At 45.6% G+C, this 12,540-nt stretch overlaps 4 protein-coding genes across 4 annotated transcripts; 2 read left to right on the top strand and 2 right to left on the bottom strand.

Moving 5' to 3' along the window:
* Nucleotides 1-257: 257 nt before the first annotated feature.
* On the bottom strand, nt 258-1,810 carry Asppvi_008820 (Siz/PIAS RING finger protein; the record flags this gene model as incomplete). Its single annotated transcript, XM_043304685.1, has 6 exons — nt 258-765; nt 816-1,041; nt 1,094-1,199; nt 1,286-1,602; nt 1,659-1,730; nt 1,786-1,810. The coding sequence occupies 6 exons, from the start codon at nt 1,808-1,810 to the stop codon at nt 258-260; spliced, it is 1,254 nt and encodes a 417-aa protein (XP_043160620.1).
* An 883-nt stretch (nt 1,811-2,693) lies between these two features.
* Nucleotides 2,694-3,238, top strand: Asppvi_008819 (DUF2423 domain-containing protein; the record flags this gene model as incomplete). The annotated part of the gene is made up of 3 exons (XM_043304684.1): nt 2,694-2,877; nt 2,961-3,008; nt 3,093-3,238. 3 exons carry the CDS (start codon nt 2,694-2,696, stop codon nt 3,236-3,238), a joined length of 378 nt encoding a protein of 125 aa, XP_043160619.1.
* Nucleotides 3,239-4,791: 1,553 nt separating this feature from the next.
* On the top strand, nt 4,792-6,748 carry las21 (mannose-ethanolamine phosphotransferase LAS21; the record flags this gene model as incomplete). Its single annotated transcript, XM_043304683.1, has 5 exons — nt 4,792-5,019; nt 5,087-5,214; nt 5,266-5,657; nt 5,703-6,269; nt 6,327-6,748. 5 exons carry the CDS (start codon nt 4,792-4,794, stop codon nt 6,746-6,748), a joined length of 1,737 nt encoding a protein of 578 aa, XP_043160618.1.
* A 2,405-nt stretch (nt 6,749-9,153) lies between these two features.
* Nucleotides 9,154-11,936, bottom strand: Asppvi_008817 (putative meiosis protein MEI2; the record flags this gene model as incomplete). The annotated part of the gene is made up of 13 exons (XM_043304682.1): nt 9,154-9,380; nt 9,438-9,543; nt 9,599-9,678; nt 9,732-9,775; nt 9,826-9,854; nt 9,907-9,924; nt 9,987-10,017; nt 10,083-10,225; nt 10,276-10,311; nt 10,368-10,730; nt 10,840-11,274; nt 11,326-11,701; nt 11,749-11,936. 13 exons carry the CDS (start codon nt 11,934-11,936, stop codon nt 9,154-9,156), a joined length of 2,076 nt encoding a protein of 691 aa, XP_043160617.1.
* Between the last annotated feature and the right edge of the window lie 604 nt (nt 11,937-12,540).

The following is a 12,540-nucleotide window of genomic DNA, read 5'->3' as shown; positions in this document are numbered from 1 at the left end:
ATATCTGCATGCAGATTGGATCATCTGTAGCATCTGCATTTCAGAGAACGTGTTCAGAGCCATGAGCGCGTTTGTGGGGGATGAGCCAAATCTAATAGTAGTGAGCTATTGTTTTCCGCACCGACTAACATGGTTCTCTGGACCACGTCTAATGTTGCTCATCCTCATCGAAACTCGCCCAACGAACCTATGCCCAGCAATAACGCCTAAACCCAATTGCGCCATGCCCCCATGCAAATATGCCTCGCTAGATGTCATTACGCATCAAAACCACCCATATGTCTAGGGGACTCCGAACTAGTCTGGTTCGTGAAAGAGAAATTTCCCCCATTTACAAGACCGCTGCTAAACGAGTTACGAAATGCTGGTCGAGCATAAGCCCGGTGGGGAGCATTTGACGCCAGACGCTTAGCTGGTCTGACTGGGGAAAGATCGCCATCATCATCACTACCAGTCAGATCGATCACTTGGGCTGCCGAGCGTTTGTTAGTGGACAGACGAGCTGCAGACGATGTCGCTGACGGCTCCCGGGATTGAGCCGGTGTCCGCTCTAGGGAGAGGCCTGATGCTGAGAGTGACTCCTGCTTCACATGCACAATTCCAGGTTCTTTGATCTCGATCAGCTCGTCCTCGTCCTCTGTCGCCGGAGTGACGCCCCCAGCACCTTTGAGCTCGTCTTCCTTTGGGCTCGACCACTTCCCGTCCGGTTCAATAATGACCTGTTCCACATCCGGCGATGTGGAATGGAGTATATCATCAACATATCTTCACAGTTAGCATATTTTACGTGACAGTTGCGAATTCGCGCAACTTACTGATCAACTTGCAATGATTCATAGCTGGTGGCCTTGGAACAAACCGGACACGACCATGTAGGCGCTTGTTCCTGCAACTGCAAGAACGACGATGCATCAAAGCACTGGTTATGCGTGCAGACGACAGTGCGACAAGGGACTTCGATCCGCAGCGTGGACAGAGGACATTTCAAGGACATGACAGTGGAGGTGGCAACAATGTCAGAATCCTCCGCTCTATTCTTCACTGCAAACCATTAGAGGAATTCAATGCATGAGAAGGATAGACGGGTCTATACTTTCTCGTAATACTTGCTCTTTTGTGATCGTTTTCCTCCTCTTCAATTCCAAGACAAGATCCTCAACGGGATGGCGCTGAACTAGGTTCACAAGAACGAAAAATCTCTATAAGATAGTCAGAAAGAATACATAAAGGGCATTGACAAGATGGAATGGAATTAGCATGGGTGGGGCTGAAAGGGACGGCTTGCCTTTTGCGTAAGCGCATAAGTCATAACAATATGATTGGGATACCCTGGCTTTTTGCGAATATAATTTGTCACATCCGCGGGCCTCGTTGTACCAGGCTTATTCTTGAGGCCTTTCAGGTTAGCCTTGACCTCGTCCAAATTTGCTTTGAGCTCAACTTGGTGAGGGAAAGCAATATCGGACTTAGTGTACTGATTGAGGCCACTGTCCGCTGCGCAATAAACCATTACCCGAAGATTGGGATCAGCTTGCAATCTTGAAGCTACAGTTGGGGTGAGGACGACTTTCAGCTCGACATTGTCCCTGGTTTGCTCGCGTACTTAAGAAGTTAGACTTGGCTGGTGGTTCATCTCAGCTGATAGGATCAATGCTCACTTTTGCATTCTACAGTAGGAGTAAGCTGCTCCAAGATCGTGTAGAACGGGCTGTCTTTGAAAGTAATGCGGCCTGACAACACATGAGCTACGATCATAGATAGACAAATGAAGCGTGCACAGGTTACCGGGCGTGAATCCATGCGAAGACATCGGTATAGTCAATGGCGTTGGCCTATGCTGTGTTTGTATTGACTGGGTATTAGGTGATGCGTGATATGGCTGACTTGGGAGAGGTTGTGTCGTTGACGGCCCAGGCATCGCGCGATGTGCGGTAGCATAAATGAATCTCCTTAAATTATCATAACGCTCAGTATGTCCTCCTTGGTTGAGTCTCTCAATATCTATATAATTGAGTCAACATAGCTCTAGCCAGTCTCAGTGTTCTTGGACACCAATTGAAATGAAAGCAAGATAGCAAATAAAGGGAGAACGAACAGTCAATTATCCGGAGTTGTAGCGAAGCTTTAACACCAGAAACAGCAAGCCCCTCACTCCTCAAGATATCTTTAAGCTGTGCATTCGTAAGTGTCTTTACCAAAGCAACAACGCTCTGGAGCTCAGACGAGTGAACGGCAGAGGCCATGATTCCGAGCTGATATGCGAATGGCAGGGTATAAATTAACTCAAGAAGTGTGGTTAGAGGCAAATGCGCTTAGATTGTCAGCTCTATTGAAAAACATTTCAACTCTTATCTTATTGGCAATTTCGATTCTCGGCAGGGAGATCAGATAATTAGTAGAATAACAAAAAAGAAAGGGAAAAAAGAAAAACAAAAGGAAGCTGTATACATTTGTGACCGAAACTCCTGTTGCATCTGAGGTGCAACACAGCGAATACCCAGTTAAGGTTTCCAAAGTGATGACATAAGATGGCCAGAGCGAGACTAGAGTGAAGTTCGGAAAAAAATATCTTGTACCCATATCGCGACTCCGACCTTTCCTCCTATTGTTCACCACCTTTCTGATACCCACGTCTCTCATATTTTTTCTCACAACTGCTAAGGTTCTGCTAAATATTCCTCGAAACAAACAACATGGCAAAGAGTGTTCGAGCCAGCGTTTCCAAGCGCAACAGGGCGAAACTCCGGGCCACCGTCTTTGGCCCTGCTGCTGATGCGCGGACAGAGAGGCTGTCTGCAAAGTTAAAAGAGCTGGCCTCTCAGCCGATAATCAGAGAACACAAAACTTCAAGTATGGAGTTGGATCCTACAGGTACTGGTTCGTTACTCCCACAATCAGTGCTCAATATAGTTCATCTGCATGTTCGTTCTACAACTAACGGTCTCATTCCCGCTGTACAGGTAGCCAAGTCAAATCTACAGACAGCAAACCATCAGTTATAAATGAAGGTGAGCCTCACCTTCACCTTCACCTCATCCCTAGAGGACCAATCTTCGTTAAAAAATCACATTGCTGATACCGCTTCCCTTTAGACATGGACGTCGACACAATGTCCGTTAAGCACACCCAAAGTCGCTCTCAGAAGTTAGGACGTGTTCAAAAACGCAAGAAGGCCCGTTCGTCCATTGTCTTCCATTCGCATTCTTCGAAAACAAGAAAGGGATCTCAAAGGAAGTGATTAATAAATCTCGAAAGCGGACAAATKACATCTGAAAAGCGGCGTTTGGAGTTTTAGCTTGCAAAAGGTACTTGCATTTTTCCAGCTCCACTGCGTCAAACATGTGGGAGTTTTCATGGTACAAAACTACCAAGCACAATCATTTCTGGGCGATAATCCAGATTGGAACTTTTTGAGTTTGCCTACAGCGGTACTAGAAGGAACAGGTGCTTATTATCAAACCATCGAGGATTAATATTTTTGGCTTAAGGCCATTCGTTATTTTTATTACGGCTATCAAGTTTCCACCTACCTGTGTTAATGGTGCATACTCTGGGGATCTTTATAACAAGGCAGTGTCCTTAATGCCTGCATATACCTCTCTAAAGTCATATAATTTAGCAACTGCTATTATTATTACACAGCTGGACTGTTCGCTGTACACAATATGCTAACCCCATATGGGAGGGAGGCGGTGCTCCAGGGGTTAGTTTCCCCCCCTGACATCCCTCAGATATAATAAGTGGTACTCCGTACAGAGTACCTCTCTAGAATCTCAAATCGGTTGATTACATACAAAATCACCTTTTACACAAGTCCTATATTTACAAGTTGAGATCAGTTGCTTTGTAAATAACACTATATTATCGTAGCACAATATTATCTTATGCTGTTATTGCCCGCAGTGACCAATGTCCATTAAATGCGTGTGGATTTTGACTTTTTGACAAGCCTGAATTTGATAACCTCCCCGAATCGCAGCTTTCTTACCCCACCAACGTCAATTCATCACCTCAGACAACCTGGCTTTCAAATTTGTATGTCTAGCTTTAAATGCGCAGAAAACTTAGCTGATATGCTGGAGTTCTATTATCAACGTTTACAACGATAATCAGAGAGTAGGATACATTGACGTTGCGGAGGTGATCAATTATTCTGCCGCTTGAATGCCATACTTGGTTAGCATGTTGTCCATAGTTTTAGACTGTACCTCCTTTCACAGGCTTTGGAGACTTCACACACCTGGCAGCTTATGAGACCTCGATAATCCTAAGCAAGTCGCGGCTGATATGCGACAGGTTTCAATACTCTATTGAGTTTCCTGGCGCTCGGGTCTAAAGACTATCGAAGCCTGCAAGATGGCTCTCAAATGGGAGAATCGGGCAATTCTAATCGCCAATATGCTCATTGTTGTAGCCATTTCAATATTTTCATCCGGATTTTTCCCTTACAAGTCTTTGCTTCCAGGACTGGCTACATTTGATGAAACCAATATTGACACTGTGGCACCAAAAGTCTTTGATAGAGTGATTTTCATGGTGATTGATGCTTTGCGCAGGTACGACTAATTGTATCTAAATGCTCAACTCTGTATCCCTAGCTGAGCCTCTATGCTAGTGATTTCGTTTACTCGAAGGCTTCCGGATTCTCTTTCACCCAAAGGTCAACCAGAAGCCACATAATGATTTTGCCATAGAATCTGCTGCTGACTGAGGCGTTTCGAGATCAACAGCCTAATCCGTTCTGGAGCGGCTCTACCTTTCACGGCCCATGCCAGCTCTCCAACGGTCACGATGCCGCGGCTCAAGGCCATGACAACTGGCTCCGTGCCATCCTTCTTGGACGTGATATTGAACATCGCAGAGTCTGATACCTCTTCTACCCTCGCATATCAAGATACATGGCTAGCGCAGTTAAAGGCGCAGGGAGGTCAGCTTGTCATGTACGGGGATGACACTTGGATCAAGCTATTTCCGGGAGTCTTTGATAGGTCTGATGGGACTACGAGTTTCTTCGTATCGGTCAGTTGTAACCAATGGGCCAACAGAAGACACACAAATGGGTCAAATAATTAATAGCCACCTACAGGATTTCACTGAAGTAGATCACAATGTTACCCGTCATGTCCCGCGGGAGCTATCACAGCATGATTGGTCGGCCTTCATAATGCACTTTTTGGGATTGGACCATATTGGTCACAAAGCTGGCCCGAAGAGGTGAGCATTCGACTTTCACTTCGCTCTCCGAGTTGTGTCCTAATATCGTAGTCGACATATGATGACAAAACAACGAGAGATGGACTCGATCGTTGCTCTAATTTATGCCGCCATGGAGGAACAGGACCATCTTCAATCGACCCTGTTTGTTCTGTGCGGAGATCATGGGATGAACGATGCTGGGAATCATGGTGGCTCGTCACCGGGAGAAACTTCGCCCGCTTTGCTTTTCATTTCACCGAAGTTCCAGACTAAAAAGACTCCTAAAGACAGTCCGGTTGAAGCATTTAGCGACTTGCAATACTATCGGACTGTTGAGCAGATGGACATCACGCCAACTCTGGCGGGACTTCTGGGTTTACCTATTCCGCTGAATAGTCTGGGCATCTTCATACCAGAGTTTCTAATGATGTGGGACAATGGTAACGTCGTCAGTTTCTTTCGTATGTGACATATTTTAAAACTGACATGTTGCCCCTTGGCTCTAGATGCTCACAGAATTGATCTCCTGCTTCGAAACGCCAAGCAGATGCTTAACGCAATGAAGGGGACCTTTCCCGATATAGATGTTGAAGCAACTACTACTCCTCAAGGCTGCGACAGGCAATTGCCAACAGGCCCTGCCAAAGTTCAGTGTGCCTGGTTTCAAGCACTACAATTAGTCCACGGACCGGAGCGTAATAGAACAACTCTGCCAGATGTCGAACCGGCTCTGCTAAGGGTTCTACGATCCGCCCAGGAGGTGATGAGCAGCACTGCCAGTAAATACAATACAACAAGACTTTATTTGGGCTTGATCGTCGCGGCTCTTGCTGTTTTACTCACGTTTTTCCCAGCATATGGATTGGTCTTGAAGTCCAGCAATGCTGTGATGTTTCTCATGTTAAGCATTATAAGCTACGGTGGTATGATGTTTGCCAGCAGCTACGTGGAGGAAGAGCAACAATTCTGGTATTGGGTCGTCACGGCATGGACTGTCTATTTGCACATAAAATCACTCCGCCCATGGCATGGCTCGAAAGATCCTCGATTTTCGTTCTCACGATTTGCAAGATGTATGACAGTTGTGCTGGCCATCTCTTATCGGATTCTCAGACGCTGGAATCAAACAGGCCAAAAATTTGCTGCTGAGCCAGATATTGCGCGAAATTTCTTTCCTCGCCATCAGAACATCTTGTGGGCCTTGATTATACTGACTTACTTTGATACATGCATGCGTCTTTGTCTCAATTCACCCTCGAGTAATATCTGGCGTTCCGCAGCTATACTGACGACAATAGCGGCCTTCTTTTTCAAGCTGGTTTTCGTGGTGGCCGACTCACCCGAGCTTCTTGACGAGTCCCTATTATCACCCCTACAGAAAAGACTTGAAGGGGTGCCATTGATTCTACCCGCAAGACTCGTCTTCTGTGGAATTTTCCTACTGTTGGTGACTTCGTTCTGTACGATGAATGTCACACAGAAACGATCTTCTTTAGCAGGAGGCAAGTATAGACTAATTACTACCGCGTTGGGGTTTACTGACAAACATTAGTGATCCCGCTGGGCACTATATTTCATGAAAGCCTGACCCTTTTTTTGATAACACAGTCAAAAGCGGTCAATATCCCGATCTTTTTGGTATTTCGACTACAGGCTATAATTCTTGATTCTCTGAGAATGAACGCTATTGAAGTGACCATTACGTCCTTGCTTTCACAGCATATGACCTTTTTTGCATTTGGGGGTTCGAATGCAATATCTTCTGTCGATCTTTCCAACGCATATAACGGGATTGGCAGTTATAGTGTGGTATTGGTGGGAGTCTTGACATTCATAAGCAACTGGGCTGGGCCCATATGGTGGGCATCCGCTGCTCGGCTTCTCTACTCAAATCCAAATTTTGCGGAGAAATACAGCCATAGAACCATCTTAACGTTCCATGCTGCAACGTCTTTGATGTCTGTCATGGCGGCATGTACAATGTTAAGGACACACCTTTTCATCTGGACAGTCTTTTCACCAAAATATCTCTACACGTTGGCGTGGACTATTCTCAACCATCTGTTTATCAATTTACCGGCTACAGCGAACGTGTCGCAAGTTTTGAACTGGCAATAATGCGTTTCATTCAGTTGCTCGTCGTTACCCGACTTGCTACGAGGATACAAACTGGGCATACGTCATTTTTAACTGGTACATTCCGAATTTGGATGGTCTGCAAATCGTTGAAGAAAATGTGACTGTAAGCTGCCAGCATGATCACAGGACGCCGTTGAAAAGATCATCGATGGCGTTCTTCTTCCTCTTCCTCTGCCCCGAAGGTTTCACAGCGATAGTCGCAGTATCTCTTGCTTCCCTCTGGTGGCCATTCGGTTTTTCTAAACCACTTTGCTTGTCAGACTGAGAGTCTAAAACAGGAGTAAAAGACTCGTTCAACCGAGAAACAACTTCTCCCACATCTTCCTGTTGCAAATTCTTAAGACAATTTGACGGCCGGAATACCATTTTCTTTCGACGCAAGGAGTTCATCTCCTGGTCTATTCCTGTCGCTTTGGTTAAACGAGCAAGCGCAGCTACCAGTACTGTGCCTATTGTAGAAAACTGGCCATCGGCTATGACCGTCGAGAATGCTCTGATACATGTTTAGTTATTAAAAAAATTAAAGGGCCGAGCTATTAGAAAGCAATGGTAGGGTGATAGGGTATGATAGCGTGACTTACAGGTAACAATGTGGAATGACATGCAAAGCCAGATGCTCCTTATATAGGCCAACAGTATGGAATGCGCCGATCTCCAACGACTTAGTGAGTTTCAGAGTGATGCGTTTTAAGATAGACAACCACTTCCACCATTTCGTGTTTCCGTGCTGATTCTTATTTCGGTGGAAAACTAAATGAAGCAGTGAATGTAAAGCTATGATTTCTTTGACATCCATTACTTCTTTAAAGTAAGCTGATGGCAACGAGCTGCTCATGAATCTTGAAGAAAAATGTTAAACTAAAAAAGCTCTCGGGTGGAACAAACTATAACAAGCTTTTCAAATCCATTGCGCGAGGGCTTCTCATTAGGAATGAGATGATGCCAGCAATGGGCGTGACGCAGGTAAAGAACAAAAGAAAGAGAATGAAAGCAAGCAAGCAAGAAAGAAAAATAAAAGAAATATATAATAAAAAAAAAAAAAATAAAAATTTATTAGAAAATAGAATACTGATGAAAGAGAAAATCTACGCCGTGGTTCGATGCCCTTTGTAGCCTGGCTCGGTATTTTATTTTCTGCAGTCAAACTGCTACGTAGCTAGATAAGAAATAGTACTCCAACCACACCCGGAAAATCGTTATCTCATCACGAAGTTGATCGGCGACGTCGAGCAAATAGCACGCATACGGTTTGCGGAGAAATTGATGCCGCTCATGCAAGCAACTGAAGGCGGTCAGGTCGGCTACAAAGAAATTTTTGCGCTTTCAGATAGAGACAGTCTACGAATGAAGACAATCAGGGGAAAAGGTAAGTCATGAATTGATCACTTTAATCTCCTAAAAATGGAGAAAAGAAAAGAGAGTAAAGGAGGAGACATAATTTCGATCATTATTTCAGAATAGACACCAGGAGGAAAGACACCTAAATCTCACAGAGATGGGCTTCCAAATGGAGATGAACCCAACATTGGACTCAAACTGAAACCCATATGCGTGCCAACCAGGGCATTGAATGGTTCTCTCCTCTGAATCAGAAAGTCGGTCATATCTCTCCTCTCTCCGAGTGTCTGCTGTACTCGGGAACAAGAAGTTAGTGGGGTAAGGCGAGTTCGTGAAAGGTACTGCATCGCCAGCGAGGTCAAGTCCCAATCGACATTTTTTTCGCAAGTAGTTTCTCGCAATTTCAATTAATCTATTTTCCTGAACTTCAGGAGCCGGAGCCACGTTCGGAGAAGGGTTGTTTCTGGGGTGATATTGGCACTAGGACGTTCTTGGACCGCGTGCAGAGATCATCGGATCGTACCATATGGTTGTAGGATAAGTGCAGGGAGCACTTCTCAGGCCATTATTAACACCAAAGGGATGTGAAGCAATTGTCTGGACATATACAATCTCTCGTTCAGCAGCGGTAGTCCCACGATCGAATTGTGAACGGCGTCGACGTTGTTCGTCCCGATATTGCTGTCCGACACGGGGTGCGAATAATCCTGATGACATGGTTTGTTAGCAAACCCTCATGTTGTCCTAGAGAAATATGAACTTACCAATGTGTTCAGCATTTTCGATGCTGCGACGCATCTTTGAAGGATTGTCCGGTCCGGGAAAACGGTCTTCTGTGCCAGCAAGAGGCCCAGTGCCGGTGTGGAAAATCTACACTCATTAGTTTTCGTGTTATCTAGTCTCATCTTGATTATGCCGCACCGACCTTTGGACGAAACGATGGATGTTCCAACATGACCGAACTATTTCGGAATTTCTGTATAAGGCAATCTTTGCCTTGAATCGCTGTATCCAGGTGTCAGAATGTCCAATCTCGTCGTTCAGCAGGTGGCACCTACTAGCATACGATACTTCCGCGACTTTGTCACTGTTAAAGCAGTTCCTAGTTGATTGTCAGCGTATTTTAACAGAGAGGGTACGAGCGTCTCGTACCAGGAACGCCCAGCTCGCGTTTTCACAAACTATTGTTAATTCAGTAAAATTGGTGGCAAGAAGGGGACAAGGGGGTCTGACATCGATTATATCAATGGGCTGGCAATTTGTTAGCCATTTTTCGAACATGGATAGGGGACAAACGGTCCCATATGACTTACGTCTTCGAAATTGATAAAAGCATATCCGACGCTGACAATAATGTGAGTATGATCAGGTCAACAAGGATCTGCGCATGGGTAGAGTAATCAACTCACTTGCAGTTGTTCGCAAAGTCTAGAAGGCTGAGAGTTAGCTTCATCTTGAAATTAAACCAAGAGTGCTCCTTCTTACCAATACGCAAATACATGAAGTCGTACTTCCCGTGGCTGGTCTCGTCAACGATCGTCTTGAGCATAGTCTAAGCATGTCAGATGCCGTGCCGCTCCCGTTGACAAGCGTTGGACTTACTTGATCGATTTTATTCGGGATATTGCGGAGCATGATCTGAAAATTTAGTAGGTCAGTCCCTAGATGATGACGGCATAACCAATCATACATACAGTTGTTCTGACATCTAAGCCGAGACGGATCCTTTCGATATCAACGGCATTCTGGCTAATAACACGGGCATCAGGATAACGACTGATCTCGCGCCGAGGAGAGTGCAAGGTTTTCTCTCCTGCACTGGACATCCAATCCATAAGGCCGGCGTGCTCTCCTGAAGGCACAGTAGAGCGGCCAGTGGGGCTAAGCTCCATATAAGGCGTTCTGAACGGGCGTGTTGGGGCAGACGGCGAGCTTCTTTGGTATGAAGTACCATAGCGTGAACCTCCATCCTTCACTGGACATGGGGTAGGCAGAACGTTGAATGGTTTGTCTTCGGTAACGTCGGGCTTGAACAGAGCAATCTCCAGAATACAATCCTTTACCAAATGATGCATCAGCAAGTTCTGACACTTTTACAATACTAAGCGGACTGCGGGGATATCGCGGAATATGAAAAGCAACAGCTTAAAAAAAGGTTTCACTTACATCAACTGTGGTGCCATTTAGTGTCACCATTGCATTGTCAGCATCACGCGTGTTATAGAACTCGAGGTGGAACTCGCTGACATTGTCCTGTCCCCTGGGAAGTAGATCGAATGCCTTAAGGTCCCCAAACGTCGTCGCAAGTGTTTGTAAGGAGCGCGCTACAGCATGTGAGTTGAAAGTGGGATTTCGGCTGTCGTAGTACACAGACACAAGCAAATGCCCTTCATAATCCGATGTCTGCTGGAGAAGAGATGGCTCGGAATGCTGCACATATTCCTTCGCAGTAAGTGGGAAAACGCGCCATTCAGGCCTAAGAAGGCGAATCTTCTCAATTGCCTTCTTCGCCTCACGACTATCTGCAAATGCAACATACACTTTGCCCAAAGAGCTGAGTTCATTAAGAACCGGTCCTCTGAGAGTTGCAAACTCCCGACGCTTTTGCAGAGTTAGCATTCTAGTACATGAGCAGCTAATCTGGAAACGTACATTGAAGAAACCGGCCAAAGACATGAAGTTAAGACTAGCCGGAACATTTTCGATAACAAATGCGCGGCTGCGTTTGTCGTTGTCAAATTTTCCAGCGAAAATGCCAGCTGGACAGCCTTTTTGAGCGATTGGAGCACGACCAATAGGCCCATAATTCGGTAGGCCCTGCTCATATACTTCCCCGGGTCCGCTTCTGGCTCCGCGGATTTCAACATTAGCTTGAGCGTTCAAGGAGCCGATATTCGAACGGCCGCGAACTTGGATGTCACTCGCAGCACTGCCGGCTAGCCCAATAGGGGTGAAGCTTGCTGCGGTTGGGGACAGCTGCACGCGATTAGAGGTGTTTAGAGGCACCAAAAATGGATCGGCTGGGTGCCTAAGCAGTGTTAACAGAGAAGTATATTCGTTTCGTAGTGCACTTACACTGTGTACAGCGTGCGGAATCCGGCGTCGCCGAGGGAGCTAGCAACATCGGTTTCAGGACGACCTTTAGATCGTACATCCTCGGGTGAGAAGGCTGTAAGCTTGGTATCGGGGGATCCATTGGGCGAGATTCCATCGTTCGTCGAACAGGGACTGCTCAACCCACGAGAGGAATTGTTGGCCCTCATTACAAGAGAACGAACTGGTGTGGGAACAATGTCAAGTTACTGAGCCTTCAGTAATATGTGACAGCCGTTTCTGAGAACGATGAGCAATTTGCGAAGAGTATTAAAGATGCTTGCGATTACAGCTCAAGAAAAGAAGGGGTAGGAATTTCGAGGGAAGTGGCACTTGTCTTAACCATTAGAGGAGCATGGGGAAATGGCCTGACTTTGAAAGATTTCAAGAGTGTTGGAAAAGGAGAGATGGCACAGAACAAAAATAAAATAGTTAACAGAGACAGCTTGAGAAGATGAAGAGCAACGCCCCGGCGACATCAACGGGGCTACTATGTGTACAATTTGTCATCGCAAATGAGTGATATGATAACAATCGCCAGGGTAAATAGGCCCTAACTATATCAATTTCCAAAAGAAAAAGACCATCATACTATTGTCTTCTAGGCCTCACCATTTATGACAGAGATGCTGTTATCCTAGGTCAGTGTTAAAGCATTTCTTAAAGGCAATAGGGACCTCACAGGTTATAAGCTAGTATCACACCCTTTAAGTAGGTTAATAGATGCACGAGAAACACTATGTCGCAGGATCTGCGTCTCTTTCAGGGTCTATA

This window comes from Aspergillus pseudoviridinutans (assembly GCF_018340605.1).
Source record: "Aspergillus pseudoviridinutans IFM 55266 DNA, scaffold_6, whole genome shotgun sequence".
Taxonomy (NCBI): domain Eukaryota; kingdom Fungi; phylum Ascomycota; class Eurotiomycetes; order Eurotiales; family Aspergillaceae; genus Aspergillus; species Aspergillus pseudoviridinutans.
Note: the sequence above shows the minus strand (reverse complement) of the source record. Positions and strands in the feature narration are given on the sequence as shown.